The sequence below is a fragment of the Lissotriton helveticus genome, chromosome 4_2 (genome assembly GCF_964261635.1).
Source record: "Lissotriton helveticus chromosome 4_2, aLisHel1.1, whole genome shotgun sequence".
In the NCBI taxonomy this organism is placed as follows: Eukaryota; Metazoa; Chordata; class Amphibia; order Caudata; family Salamandridae; genus Lissotriton; species Lissotriton helveticus.
Genome location: NC_136064.1, coordinates 113621875 through 113634460, shown reverse-complemented (window position 1 = coordinate 113634460; position 12586 = coordinate 113621875). Strand labels below are relative to the sequence as shown.

General features: G+C 40.0%; 1 protein-coding gene across 1 annotated transcript in view; it reads right to left on the bottom strand.

Moving 5' to 3' along the window:
- Window positions 1–12359, bottom strand: part of LOC144752248 (nicotinamide N-methyltransferase-like) — a 166023-nt gene extending 153664 nt beyond the window's left edge. Inside the window, exon 1 of the mRNA XM_078640254.1 lies at window positions 12212–12359. Within this exon, the coding sequence (XP_078496380.1) occupies window positions 12212–12359 (148 nt within the window). The remainder of the gene's footprint in view (window positions 1–12211) is intronic.
- Between the last annotated feature and the right edge of the window lie 227 nt (window positions 12360–12586).

Genomic DNA, 12586 nt, shown 5'->3' with positions numbered 1-12586 from the left:
GTCCTATTGTCTTTGTCACTATTAATATGCGGCTGATCATTCAAGGCATGTGCTTCATTATATGTGCTTACATGTTTGTCCTATGTTGTGATTGTCTGTCTGTGAAACATTTAATCATCTTTTAATTCTTTCAGATTCATAAAGCTGGACTATATGAAGAATGGTAGTTATTTTATGTGCTGCTTTATTTGTTTGCTTCTGCTAGTTGTCATTTATTAATGGGTTATTGACTAGCAGGGAAGGGTGGGTAACAGAAGGGTTTGTTTTACCTGAATTAATCACTCTTTTTGTGTTTGTTTAATTATTAGCCTGAATGTGGGTTGAGGCCTAGCCTTAGTTCTGGTTCTGAAGAAAAGCTGGTCGGCCTGTACGTGAGCAGAGTTGAAGCCAAGTGCAGTCATCTTGGAAACTTTCCATGGAACTTTACTTTTGCACAACCTTTGAAAAAGACTGTGGCTCTAACAAAAGAGACTTATTCATGAACTGCTCTCGATGTTCTTTTCTCAAGGCCGAAGAAATGGCAGGGATAATTTTGCCGAGCTCTGGTGGAAGTCAGAGAAGCAACTTTTTAATTGTTGCAAAGACACTCGGAAGCTGATGTCACTCTATGTCAATGAACAATAGTATGGTGACGCTTACACCCTGGACGAGGTGGTTTTGGTGGTCTGACAGACAGCAACCAATCACAGTGCTGAATTTTCAGAAAAGAATTACATTTTAGTTAGATTAGCAAGCAAATAGGGTATAAAAATTGGCCTCTTGAAAGGAACAGGACTGACTGTTTCCTGAGGGCGAAGTGCTGTTCGATTTTCCATGGATTTGTAAGCATTCAACTGTTTATTCATTATTTTCCTTTTCAGGTCAGAAAGCTAACTTAGAATTTAGGGCTATGTTTTCTTTAAAATTCATTATTTCATACAATGTTGAACTGTCAGATTTTGAGCCAATGATTAAAATACAATAAAGCTTACTTATTAAAAATAAATGTTGATATTAATAAAGAACTAATAAAGTTTATGCAATTTTGAGAATTTTAAAATAAACTTTTAAAATGACAAGCTGGTCTTGTTTATTGAAAAGAGTTTAATAACAACATATCAGATCCATTTGCCTCTTGTTTAAGCTGCTCTGTTGTTTCTTATGGGCCTGGTTTTAATTGGTAAGTGTGGTAGTAGATTGTGACGTCATTGATAAAGAATTTCTGTTGGAGCGCTGGAACAATTTTTGGTAGCTTCGTACGGTTATATGTTGTTTTTGACATGCATGCTGCATATATGTTGGTATAGTCATAGGATTAATGTTTAACATATGTTGAGATTTTATTTGATTTTGTCAAATGTTATATGTAGTCTTAAGAGTTTTTTTTTTTTGTAGTGTGAAAGACTCTTGGTTATTGCCGGCAAAGATAGTGTGACTGGAAGAGTTACACAGTGCATTTGTCTGTTTCAAATTTGTGGTATAGAAAATATCACGTGTTGTGGACGTACAACACAAGTTTAGGGACCTTAGATTGATTGGTTGAATGTATAGTGAGGATTGCCTATAAAATTGTAGCATTAAGCATAGGGACTTGTTGCCCGTTTTAAAACTTTCTGTGAAAAGAGTAGTAGGATTTATTCAAGCTTGAGAGAAGGGTGAGATAGCGTCGTCTATTCTTATCAACGTTTGACGTTTTCTGTGGTTGGTTCAAGTCTTGCCAAGAATTCGTGTATGTATGATTAGGGTTTTCTGTCTGGAAGTGCGTGAATGATTGAGATTTGTTAGAAGGGTAGGGTAAGAATTACTCTATTGGCAATTGAAACTATTCTGTGAGAATAGCGTCGTCTATTCCACACTGAGAATACTTGAATGAATGTATAAAAATATCTCTTTTTTAGAGAAGCAGACAAATGGTTTCCTTTATGTAGTTACTAATTGAGTTTTAAAAAGTAATTGGAAAGCGTTTTTGGAGCCTTCTGGATAAAGAATCCGCTATTTTAAAGTATTGTAAAGTGTTGCGCGCTATTTAGATCATCTTAAAGGCATTGCGCGCTATTTAAATAATTGAAAAGTGCCCCTATCGAAAATTGTGAGGGAGGGGCTATTTTAGGAGCGAGAGCGTGTGGGGAGAGCCTGGAACCGCTGCTGCTGTGTGCGTCAGAGCTGCCGCGCTCTGATTGGTTCAGGCGTCCGTAGTGTCATAGCAAAGAAGCGCTATAATTCGCTAAAGCGCTTTGGAATGGTTGCGCGTGATTGGCTGATGCGCGTCATCCTCCTGAATTGATTGTATTCGTGTAGTGACTTGGTTTAAGATATTTGCTTCATTCTTTGCTGTTACAGCTGATGCGCGTTTAGTGTTGGCTGGTTACGTGCTGTGTTCTGGGCTCGGTTTGATTTGCAAGGGTAAGACCGTTTTAGGAGTGAGGAGCCGAGGTGAGAGCTGGGATCCACAGCGGCTGTCTACGTCACAGCCGCCACGCTAGGATTGGCTAAAACGCCGTCGTGTCATAACAGAGCCGTGCTCCGATTGGCTGGGGCATCCGGAGCATCACAGAAAAGTCATGCTGTGATTGGCTGGAGCCGCGAATGTCCCCGTTTTGTTCTCCTTCTTGGTTGAGCTGTTTGGAGAAAAGCGTGTCACAGCTGATATGGGCGAGACACTGCGCGCTGTATAAAAATACTTCCCAAAGCAAAGCGCGAGGGGAGAGAGACTGCAGCAGCAGCAGCATACATCTTAGCAACAGCTGCTGTGTTGTGATTGGCCGATGCGCCGCCGCGCTGTAATTGGCTGAAGCAGCGTAAACAGTGCTGTGATTGGCTGTAACTCGCCAACAGCGCTGTGATTGGCTGAGGCGGGTTGTCACTTCGAAAAATTTGCGAGTGTTTTGAGTTTTTGATTTACAGCTGTGTTATTGATGTCACAGCTAATAAATATTGTGGCGTTTGCATTTTACATTTTATATTTGTCAGTGCAGACCTTATCTGCAAGTGGGTGAGCAAGATTGGGCACAGATTTAAAGGAAGACACATTCTGAGAGCCTAGTGCACAGTCCTCTCATGGTTTCCCATCAGTGTGGGAACAGGGCATTGGTTTAGTGAAACGAGTGTTGTCAAATGCCCTGCCAGTGAAGAGCATGTAAATAAAAATGATCTTTCTCACACTCCATTGGTTTTTTTTTTCAATAAGGCAAATGTTTTGAATAGCAGCATTCCAAGAGGGATAAAAGCTTACAATTATTTTACTGCTTTAGTGATAGTCTGTTAAGGTACACGCTCGTAGCGTGCTCTTCACAAAAGAAACCCTTAGGAGATAGTAAATTCTTTTAAGCTCAGTGTGTTTTCCAAGCAAATTTTTGGTTCTGTGCATCGCTGTTCCTTGTCTATAGCGTGAGAATGCAGGGTTGTGCAGCAAAATTAAATAAATATTTATTTCCAAGCATTTTGTTAGTTACTGTATTAATTACTGTTGTAATTATAGTGTCCACTAAGCTGCATATAAATCATTAACAGCAGTGTAGCAGCAATCGTGTTCAAAGGTGGTCGCGCACGCAGAAATATAATATTAAAAAGTATACGCAGTCCTTGTTCTGTTTTTAGGTGGTTCTGTCCCTTGTTTGATTTATTAGTTAGATTACTTACTGCCATTAGTGATTTTTGTGTGTTAGTTAGCTAGTGTCATAAGGTCAATAAGGTAAATACATTTTTTTATTTGTGATTAATTTTAATAAAGGTAAGTATTTTTTTAATTATGGATAAATATTATCAAAAGAAAGAGAAAAAGTTTTCCTGGTATAAGAAAATTAAAAAGGTTGTTGCTAAATGTGAGAGCAAATTAATGATTCCCAAATTAGCGAAAATAAATAATAAAAGTATCAGAGTAGAAATTAGTAATCAATGTAAATTTGATGTTGTAATTACAGATCAGGACAATAATTTAAGTAGATTGCCAGAACAGATTAAAGTAACGCCGAGATTCCCAGTTCAAATTAATGAAGTCCCAAACCAGACCTATTCTCAACGTGACGCGACAGAGAAGCATGATGAGATGCCTAGTACTTCTGGAATTAAGATTCCTGTTGATGTAAATTCATCAATTGATTTAAAACAGTCCATGAATAATATGGAAGCAGTGACAGTCCCTGTGCTTGAAAAAGATGAAATTAATTCTTCAGTTTTAAAGGTCTAATTAAATTCTGAAATTCAAAATTTTACTGAAAAACGTTATTCTATTGTACTTAAAATTGAACTGGTAATGATTACAAATCAGCAAGAAAGAGTGATGACTCCAGTTCTAGCAAGTGAGAATTCTGATATTGATCTAATTAAATTGACACAGTCTGATGAGTCAACATTATGGTCAAAGGAAAAGGAGTTTAAAATAAATGAGCTGAATGAACAGTTACAAATACAGCGACAGGTGATGATTCAACAGAAAGAGATGGCTTTACCGCCATTGCAAAATTTTGTTAATAAGGAACAGGAATACAGACCACAAAGAATAAGTGTACTTCCAGTATCCTGGAATGAATATAATGGTCTTTTAAGTAAAAACATCCAAGTAACAGATACAATTGATCAACAGATTAAAACATTTATTCCTACAGGTTCACCTATCAGAATTGCAAAATTAATTAAAGGATTGATTGATGGCATTCAGTTGGTGGAAAGGATTGCTGACGTGAAATGTGTAGCATACAAAAAGAATGATGAACATGCTTTGAGTTCACTAATACTAACATCTGTAGTTGAAACTTGGCAGGAAGTCAAAGATTTACAAAATAAAGCAACTCATGAGGAGAAAAACACATGGTTGAGAGCAGAATGTAGACATGGAGATGAGGATGAGATTTGGACACATAGAGATGACAGAATAGTTTTACCAAACAGCATGATTGATGACATGGCTAAAATGTACCATAGTTTGGAACATATTGGAAAATATTTAATGGTCAAGCTGTGTTGCCAGCAAGTGAACAAAATTAAGAAAACAATTTTGGGATTGGAAACAGAATTACAGGAGAATGCTTCATTCACCAGATTACAAATGGATTTCATTGAGATGGCACTGCATATTAATCTGTGCTACATTTTTGTGATTATCTGTTTGTTTTCAAGATGGGTTGAAGCATTTCAGATGCGACATATTGATGAAATTACTGTTGCAAAGTTATCAGATGACAGAAGACATATTGAAAACAGACTGCTCCATTGTACAGATAGAACAGAAATTGCAGGTGTTGAGGAGCAAGAGAACGGTACTGTAAAGAACAGAGATGCAACAATGAGTCTAGCTACAGGTACAAAGTGGACAGATGTCCTTCCACTTGTTTTGATGTTTCTGAGAAGTACTACTGATAAAAAGACAGGTTTAAGTCCACGTGATATTATGTTGGGCAGAGTCTTGAGACAGACATTCATACCAGTGGAAAGAATAATGGCTATCAATGATAGCATCAATTTAGAGTACTGCAGGAATTTATCAGATGAAATGACTCTTGTGTCTAATGAAGATGGAACTGAAATGCAAACAAGAGAAAAAGAGCAAGCACTTGATCTGTTACCAAGTGAAAGGATCAGGAAAAAGGTTTGTCTAAAAGGAAATTGTCTAGTGCCAAGGTGGCAGAAAGGGAGGCCAGTTAGTCTTGTCACAACAAATGCAGTGAAGTGTAAAAGACTGAAGAGGTGGATTGACACTGACCATACTTTTCGTGTAACTACTTCTGAAAGTCCTGATGAGGATAGTGTCACCACTACTGATTCAGATTCTGAAGAAGAACCTGAAAGAAATCCAGATCTTGAAGATCGACAGGTTGGTCAACATCTGGAGAGTTTGATTGGAAAACATGCCTTGAATAAAGAAGACTTGAAAGTTGTAACTGAAGACTCAGAAAATGATGAAGATCTGCTAGAAAAAGAAGCAGAAGAAGAAAATGATCAGATTGTGATTCAAGACCAGGAGAGTATTGAAAAGCAGAAAAGTAGCTCTGAAAGCAGGAACAAGAATTCTGAAACTGGGAAGTTGAAGGTAATTGAAGAAAAAGAAGGAGATGAATTGCCAAGTACCAGTTACAAAGATGACGTTCCTAACGGAGTGAAGCTGCCGAGTAAAGAAGTACCTGAGTCTGAAGTTGAAATTTCTGACACTGAAACTGATGGAATTGATGAAGATTCTCAAATAATAAATTGAGAAAAAGAGCTTGGAGAACAGAAAATAATGTGATCAAGTCAAAGAAGAAAATACCAAGAAAAGGTAATAACTGGCCAGAAGAAAATGAAAGCCTGAAATTCAAATTGGTACACAGGTCAAAAGAAAAGATTGATGAGATATCAAGTCAAAAAGATTCTGAAAAGAAAAGTGAGACAGGAAAGAAAATAGAAGTGATATCTGTAATGGAGGTAAATAGTTGCAGTCAGGAAAAGATTAAAGAGAATAGTGACAATGATTGAAGTATTTACCTGTTAAAAATGTAGGTTTTCTGTTTTTGGCATAAGGCTGAAGAAAGTGTGTTAGGTGACACAAGGTCGAAGAAATTGTGTTAGCTGGAAAATATAACCTGTGACATTAGGTCGAAGAAAAACTGTTAAAAGGTTTAAGGGTATATATAAAAAAAATAATAAAAAAAAAATTTGAAAAAGGGGGGTGTAGAAATTTTTTGAAATTTTAGACATTTTTAAAAATTTTGTTTTATTTTTCCTTGCAAGCTTAATGAAATGACTTTCATGTTTTTTATAAATAACAGCTCAAGATGCTTAATGTTAAAGAGATATTGTAAATTGTCTCTGATATATGTGTTCCTAATATTTGATACTTTGGTTAGTTTAGGTTGTCATTTTTCCTTTAGAAATTAGCAAGGAGAAGTTTAAGGTCAATATGACAGGTAAAGCTTCAGCTAGTCAAGACAAACATTATATTTATTTATTTTATTTTATCTAAAACTTTTATAGCGCGCTCTATTACCACGGGGTATCCTGGCACGGTGAGTAGTATGACCTCATGAGTGAAAAATCTGGAGCAAGTCTGTTATAGCGGGGCATTAAAAAGATGGGTCTTAAGATCTTTCTTGAAGACAGTGATGGTTGGAGAGGCTCTAAGGTGAAGGGGGAGGGCATTCCAGGCATAGGCTGCCTTAACTGAAATAGATTGGCCTCCCAGTCGAGCAAATCTATATTTGGGAACAATCAGTTGGCATTGGTTGGCCGATCGCAGAGCACGATTGGGAATATAGAATGAGAATCGTCTCTGCAAATACATCGGGCCCTGACCATGAGCTGCTCTAAATGCCAACACAAGAATTTTAAACAAAATTCGGTGTGGTACCGGGAGCCAATGCAGGCTACGTAAGTGACTCCGCACGCTCGTCCTCCTGGGGAGCGAGAAAAGCAGACGTACTGCAGCATTTTGTATCACCTGAAGGCGATGGATCATATACCCAGGCAGGCCGCTAAATAAGGCATTAGCATAATCGAGCCGAGACAAAATCAGGGCTCGAAGAACAGTTTCCTTAGCAGCCCTGGGGAGGAGAGGGAAAAATCTTCTCAGGGTTTGCAAGGTCCCAAAGCAAATGCCAGTTAATTTTTTTACATGGTCCGAAAACTTCAGGTCCTGGCCGAACCAAACCCCCAAGTTCTTAGCAGGGCCTCCCATCGCACTAGGGCAGGGTAGGTCTGAGGGCCAGATCTGGTCCTTGAAGTTAACAGGGAAGGTGCCAAAAAACAGAACCTCCGACTTGTCTTCATTGCACTTAAGCTGGACTTGTGCAAGCCACCGAAAGACTTCTGACAAACAAAGCTGGATTACTGATGGATCCAACACACCCTTGGGCCAGGTGAAAAGTAGCTGTGTGTCGTCAGCATAGGCCATTATTTTGGCTCCCAGCTGTTCCGCCAGATAGAGTAGGGGGGTCATATAAACATTAAACAATAAAGGGCTCAACGTAGACCCCTGCGGAACTCCAGTTGTCAGTCTCTTTGGGGCCGAAGAATGAGGGGGCATCCAGACCTGCTGAGTTCTGTCGCTCAAAAACGATGAAAGCCAATCAAGGGCCAGCCCTGAAATGCCAACGGCTCCCAGTCTTGCAATAAGCAAGGCATGGGGCACCGTATCGAAGGCAGCAGAGAGGTCCAATAAAATCAGGACCGCTCTGCCGCCCCCGTCCAAGCACTCCCGAACTGCCTCTGAGACCTCGACCAGTGCCGTCTCGGTACTGTAAGCCGCCCTGAACCCCGACTGAGCAGGATGTAGGGCGTGAGAGGACTCGATGAAACTATCCAACTGTTTGAAAGCCACCTTCTCACACACCTTAGCCAAAGCTGGCAGCAGTGAGATAGGCCGGTAGCTCGATGGTATTGATGGATCTAGACCAGCCTTTTTTAACAGTGGGAGCAGTTTTGCCTCCTTCCAGCTTCTCGGAATCAAGGCAGTGGAAAGGGAGAGGTTGACGATCTGGGTCACCTCTTGAGCAATGATATCCACTATCCCTCCCAAGATCCTGGCAGGACAAGGGTCCGAGGGAGATCCGGACTTTAAAGCCACCAGGATTTGCCGTATGTCAGATTCCGATACTGGTCGGAAGGCAGCAAACTGAGCCTCTGGACATCGTCTATCAGATGATAAATGGACAGATGAGGTCGCAAAGGTCTTTTGAGCCGCTTCCAGGTCCAGTTGAATTTTTTTAATTTTGTCCGTAAAATAACAAGACAGTTCTTCACACCAAGGTGCAGATGAAGGAAGCAGGGATTGGGCGGCGCAGGGAGATAGGAAATTTTGGACAATCAAGAAGATCTCTTTACTGTTGTTATCCGCCTTCTCGATTCTGTCCGAATAATATCTACTTTTAGCTGCCTTAATCGCAGCGTAATATTCCTTTTGTGCTACCCGTAAAGTGTTCTTATCGGCCGGCAAATAGGCATATCTCCAGGCTCTCTCTAGTTTCTTACAAACCAACTTGTGTTCCCGCAGAGCATGCGTGAACCACGGTTGAGAGGGTCTTGATCGCATCCGACGGATACCTCCCACATTAGTGGAGGCTGCGGAGCCATTCGCAATCCAAAGATTGAATGTATCAACCGCCGCCTCCATTTCCGTCGTCGGATCCGGACGGGTGCGAGAAAGGGACTCAGTTAATGACACCAGATTAATTCGTGGCCTATGTACCAGAGAAGGAATTTTACTCAAATCCTTGTCTAGCTGCCAAGCGAACTTAATCAGACAATGATCGGACCACAGCATAGGCAAGGGGGGGGACATACTGATGTCAAAGTTGGTGCAAACCAAATCAAGGACATGACCTCCCACGTGTGTGGGAGCGTCTACCCATTGAGTGAGGTGGGCCATACTAAAAGTCTCGCTGAGACGAGTAGCTGCAGTGGGATTCCCTAAGTCCTCATGAATGTTAAAGTCGCCCAGCAAAAGGAAACGGGGAAACCGTAGAGCTCGTGGCACAATGACCTCCTCCAGGGTTCCAATAAAGTTGCCAACATAGCCTGGGGGACGGTGAATTAACGTGCCACCTAAGGTAAAATGCGGAGTGAGCTCCAAGCAAAAGTGGAGAAGTTCTGCCTCCACCAGCTCATCCAGGTGTTCACAGGTGAGAGTCCAATGATCCCGATAGATCACAGCAACCCCTCCACCTCTTCCCTGTTTGCGGTCTGCCCGGCAGATCCTAAAACCACGCGGAATAGCCAACTCAACTATTGGCGCGCAAGAGTCGGTCATCCAGGTCTCGGTAACAAAGAGCAGATCAAAATCATTTTCTGCCTATAGGTCAAAGACCTCACCCGTGTGGCACACCAGTGATCTGGCGTTGATAAGGCCCGCCTGAAAGCTCTTAAAATCATGGCTGGATTGGGTGGGCAAGGGTTCAGTACTATTGAATTGGTAGTTGCAACAAGAGCAAACTCTGGACAGACTATCCAAAGCCACCCAAGTATGTGCAGACTCACAAGCAGGGACATTGAGGGTCCTAAGATCTGCAGATGAGTACCGGAGTGCGTCAGGGGGGGCAGGAATTGAAGGAAAACTGCCAGGGGTCATGGCCCTGTGCGCGCACGCCTCATCGTGACGTTTAATACGGGTGGGCGAGCAAAAGGCTAGAGCGTCAACCCCGGTGCAATGCGGCCCCGCCTCACTTCCGGGGACCGCTGGGGCCGAACGCTAAGGGCGGAGTCCTATGTTAAAGCTTCCAAAGTGCTAGGTGCCAGAAAGGAGAAACAAAAAGGGATCAAAAGGTAGGAAGAGGGTTTTACTATGGGGGTGTGACAGGAATCAAACAGTACCAGTTAAAAATGCTCACACAATGTCAGCGCTATAATGATGAACAATATTAAAAACCAAACGGGTAAAAAACGACGATAAAGGACCTAAATACAAACAGCAAACAGTAGACCTGTGCAGTTTTCAAGCGAGCTAAGAGCAAGATCGTGCACTCGTGGGTCAGATACTCACATAATATAATACTGACACCTTTATTAGTTATAGTTTTTGCAACACTTTTGTTGAAGATCAGTTGCATGTTACACAAGAGAAAGAAATAGATCTGGAGGGATTTTGTAAAACTGAATATGAGAGTTTTAGGCAAACTGATTAGACAAATCTTTAGAAATACTAACACAGGTGAAATTGAATCATGTTCATCTTATATAAAAAAAATTGCTAACATTTTTGGATGTTGTTTGGTGATTTTTAAATCACCAGATGAGGGAGTTGATGAAGCGAGCTTCAGAAAATATTTTATTCTGACTTGTGAATTCAATTCCCTATAACATGAACTAATCAATTAATGAATTGTTGCATGATATATTTGATTAATCCAACCTAGATTAAGTTTGCACCACACATGAACACGCGGGAATTAATAACATGTGCTTTTGTTGCATTTGCAAGTCTGTTTTGTAACACATGATTAATATTGTTTTGTTTGTCATGTCTGTCCTATTGTCTTTGTCACTATTAATATGCGGCTGATCATTCAAGGCATGTGCTTCATTATATGTGCTTACATGTTTGTCCTATGTTGTGATTGTCTGTCTGTGAAACATTTAATCATCTTTTAATTCTTTCAGATTCATAAAGCTGGACTATATGAAGAATGGTAGTTATTTTATGTGCTGCTTTATTTGTTTGCTTCTGCTAGTTGTCATTTATTAATGGGTTAATCACTAGCAGGGAAGGGTGGGTAACAGAAGGGTTTGTTTTACCTGAATTAATCACTCTTTTTGTGTTTGTTTAATTATTAGCCTGAATGTGGTTTGAGGCCTAGCCTTAGTTCTGGTTCTGAAGAAAAGCTGGTTGGCCTGTACGTGAGCAGAGTTGGAGCCAAGTGCAGTCATCTTGGAAACTTTCCATGGAACTTTGTTTTTGCATAACCTTTGAAAAAGACTGTGGCTCTAACTAAAGAGACTTATTCATGAACTGCTCTGGATGTTCTTTTCTCAAGGCCGAAGAAATGGCAGGGATGATTTTGCCGAGCTCTGGTGGAAGTCAGAGAAGCAACTTTTTAATTGTTGCAAAGACACTCGGAAGCTGATGTCACTCTATGTCAATGAACAATAGTATGGTGATGCTTACACCCTGGACGAGGTGGTTTTGGTGGTCTGACAGACAGCAACCAATCACAGTGCTGAATTTTCAGAAAAGAATTACATTTTAGTTAGATTAGCAAGCAAATAGGGTATAAAAATTGGCCTCTTGAAAGGAACAGGACTGATTGTTTCCTGAGGGCGAAGTGCTGTTCGATTTTCCATGGATTTGTAAGCATTCAACTGTTTATTCATTATTTTCCTTTTCAGGTCAGAAAGCTAACTTAGAATTTAGGGCTATGTTTTCTTTAAAATTCATTATTTCATACAATGTTGAACTGTCAGATTTTGAGCCAATGATTAAAATACAATAAAGCTTACTTATTAAAAATAAATGTTGATATTAATAAAGAACTAATAAAGTTTATGCAATTTTGAGAATTTTAAAATAAACTTTTAAAATGACAAGCTGGTCTTGTTTATTGAAAAGAGTTTAATAACAACATATCAGATCCATTTGCCTCTTGTTTCAGCTGCTCTGTTGTTTCTTATGGGCCTGGTTTTAATTGGTAAGTGTGGTAGTAGATTGTGACGTCATTTATAAAGAATTTCTGTTGGAGCGCTGGAACATTAACAACTGAATATACTACTGCTGCCAACAGAATTACACAAATGCTACTGTCTGTGGATGAGCAGGGACATCAGTAGTACATACCTGTTGAGTAGATGTTGATGAAATTAGAAAACATCTTAAGAATAGTATCTTCAAAAAAGGCAGATTCTTGCACCAAATAACTCTCCTTCATCTTTTGTGGATCATAAAACCTTTCATGGAGTTCATTCAGGTTCATATTAGAAGCCATTTCTCTGGTGTAGCTTCCTCCTACATTAATTCTGTGTTACTAATACTTGTGTTTTATAGCTAGAAATTTTACTTTTAAATGATCTTCAAACAGAGGGAAATATCTTTACATATGCAACTTATTTTAGCTTCAATTTCACTGTTACCTTCAGAGTCAATGATCCTAGACTGAATTGATGTTTTTAGCCTGTGGCTGCTTTTGCGTCTTTACTGTTTCCAAGTACAACA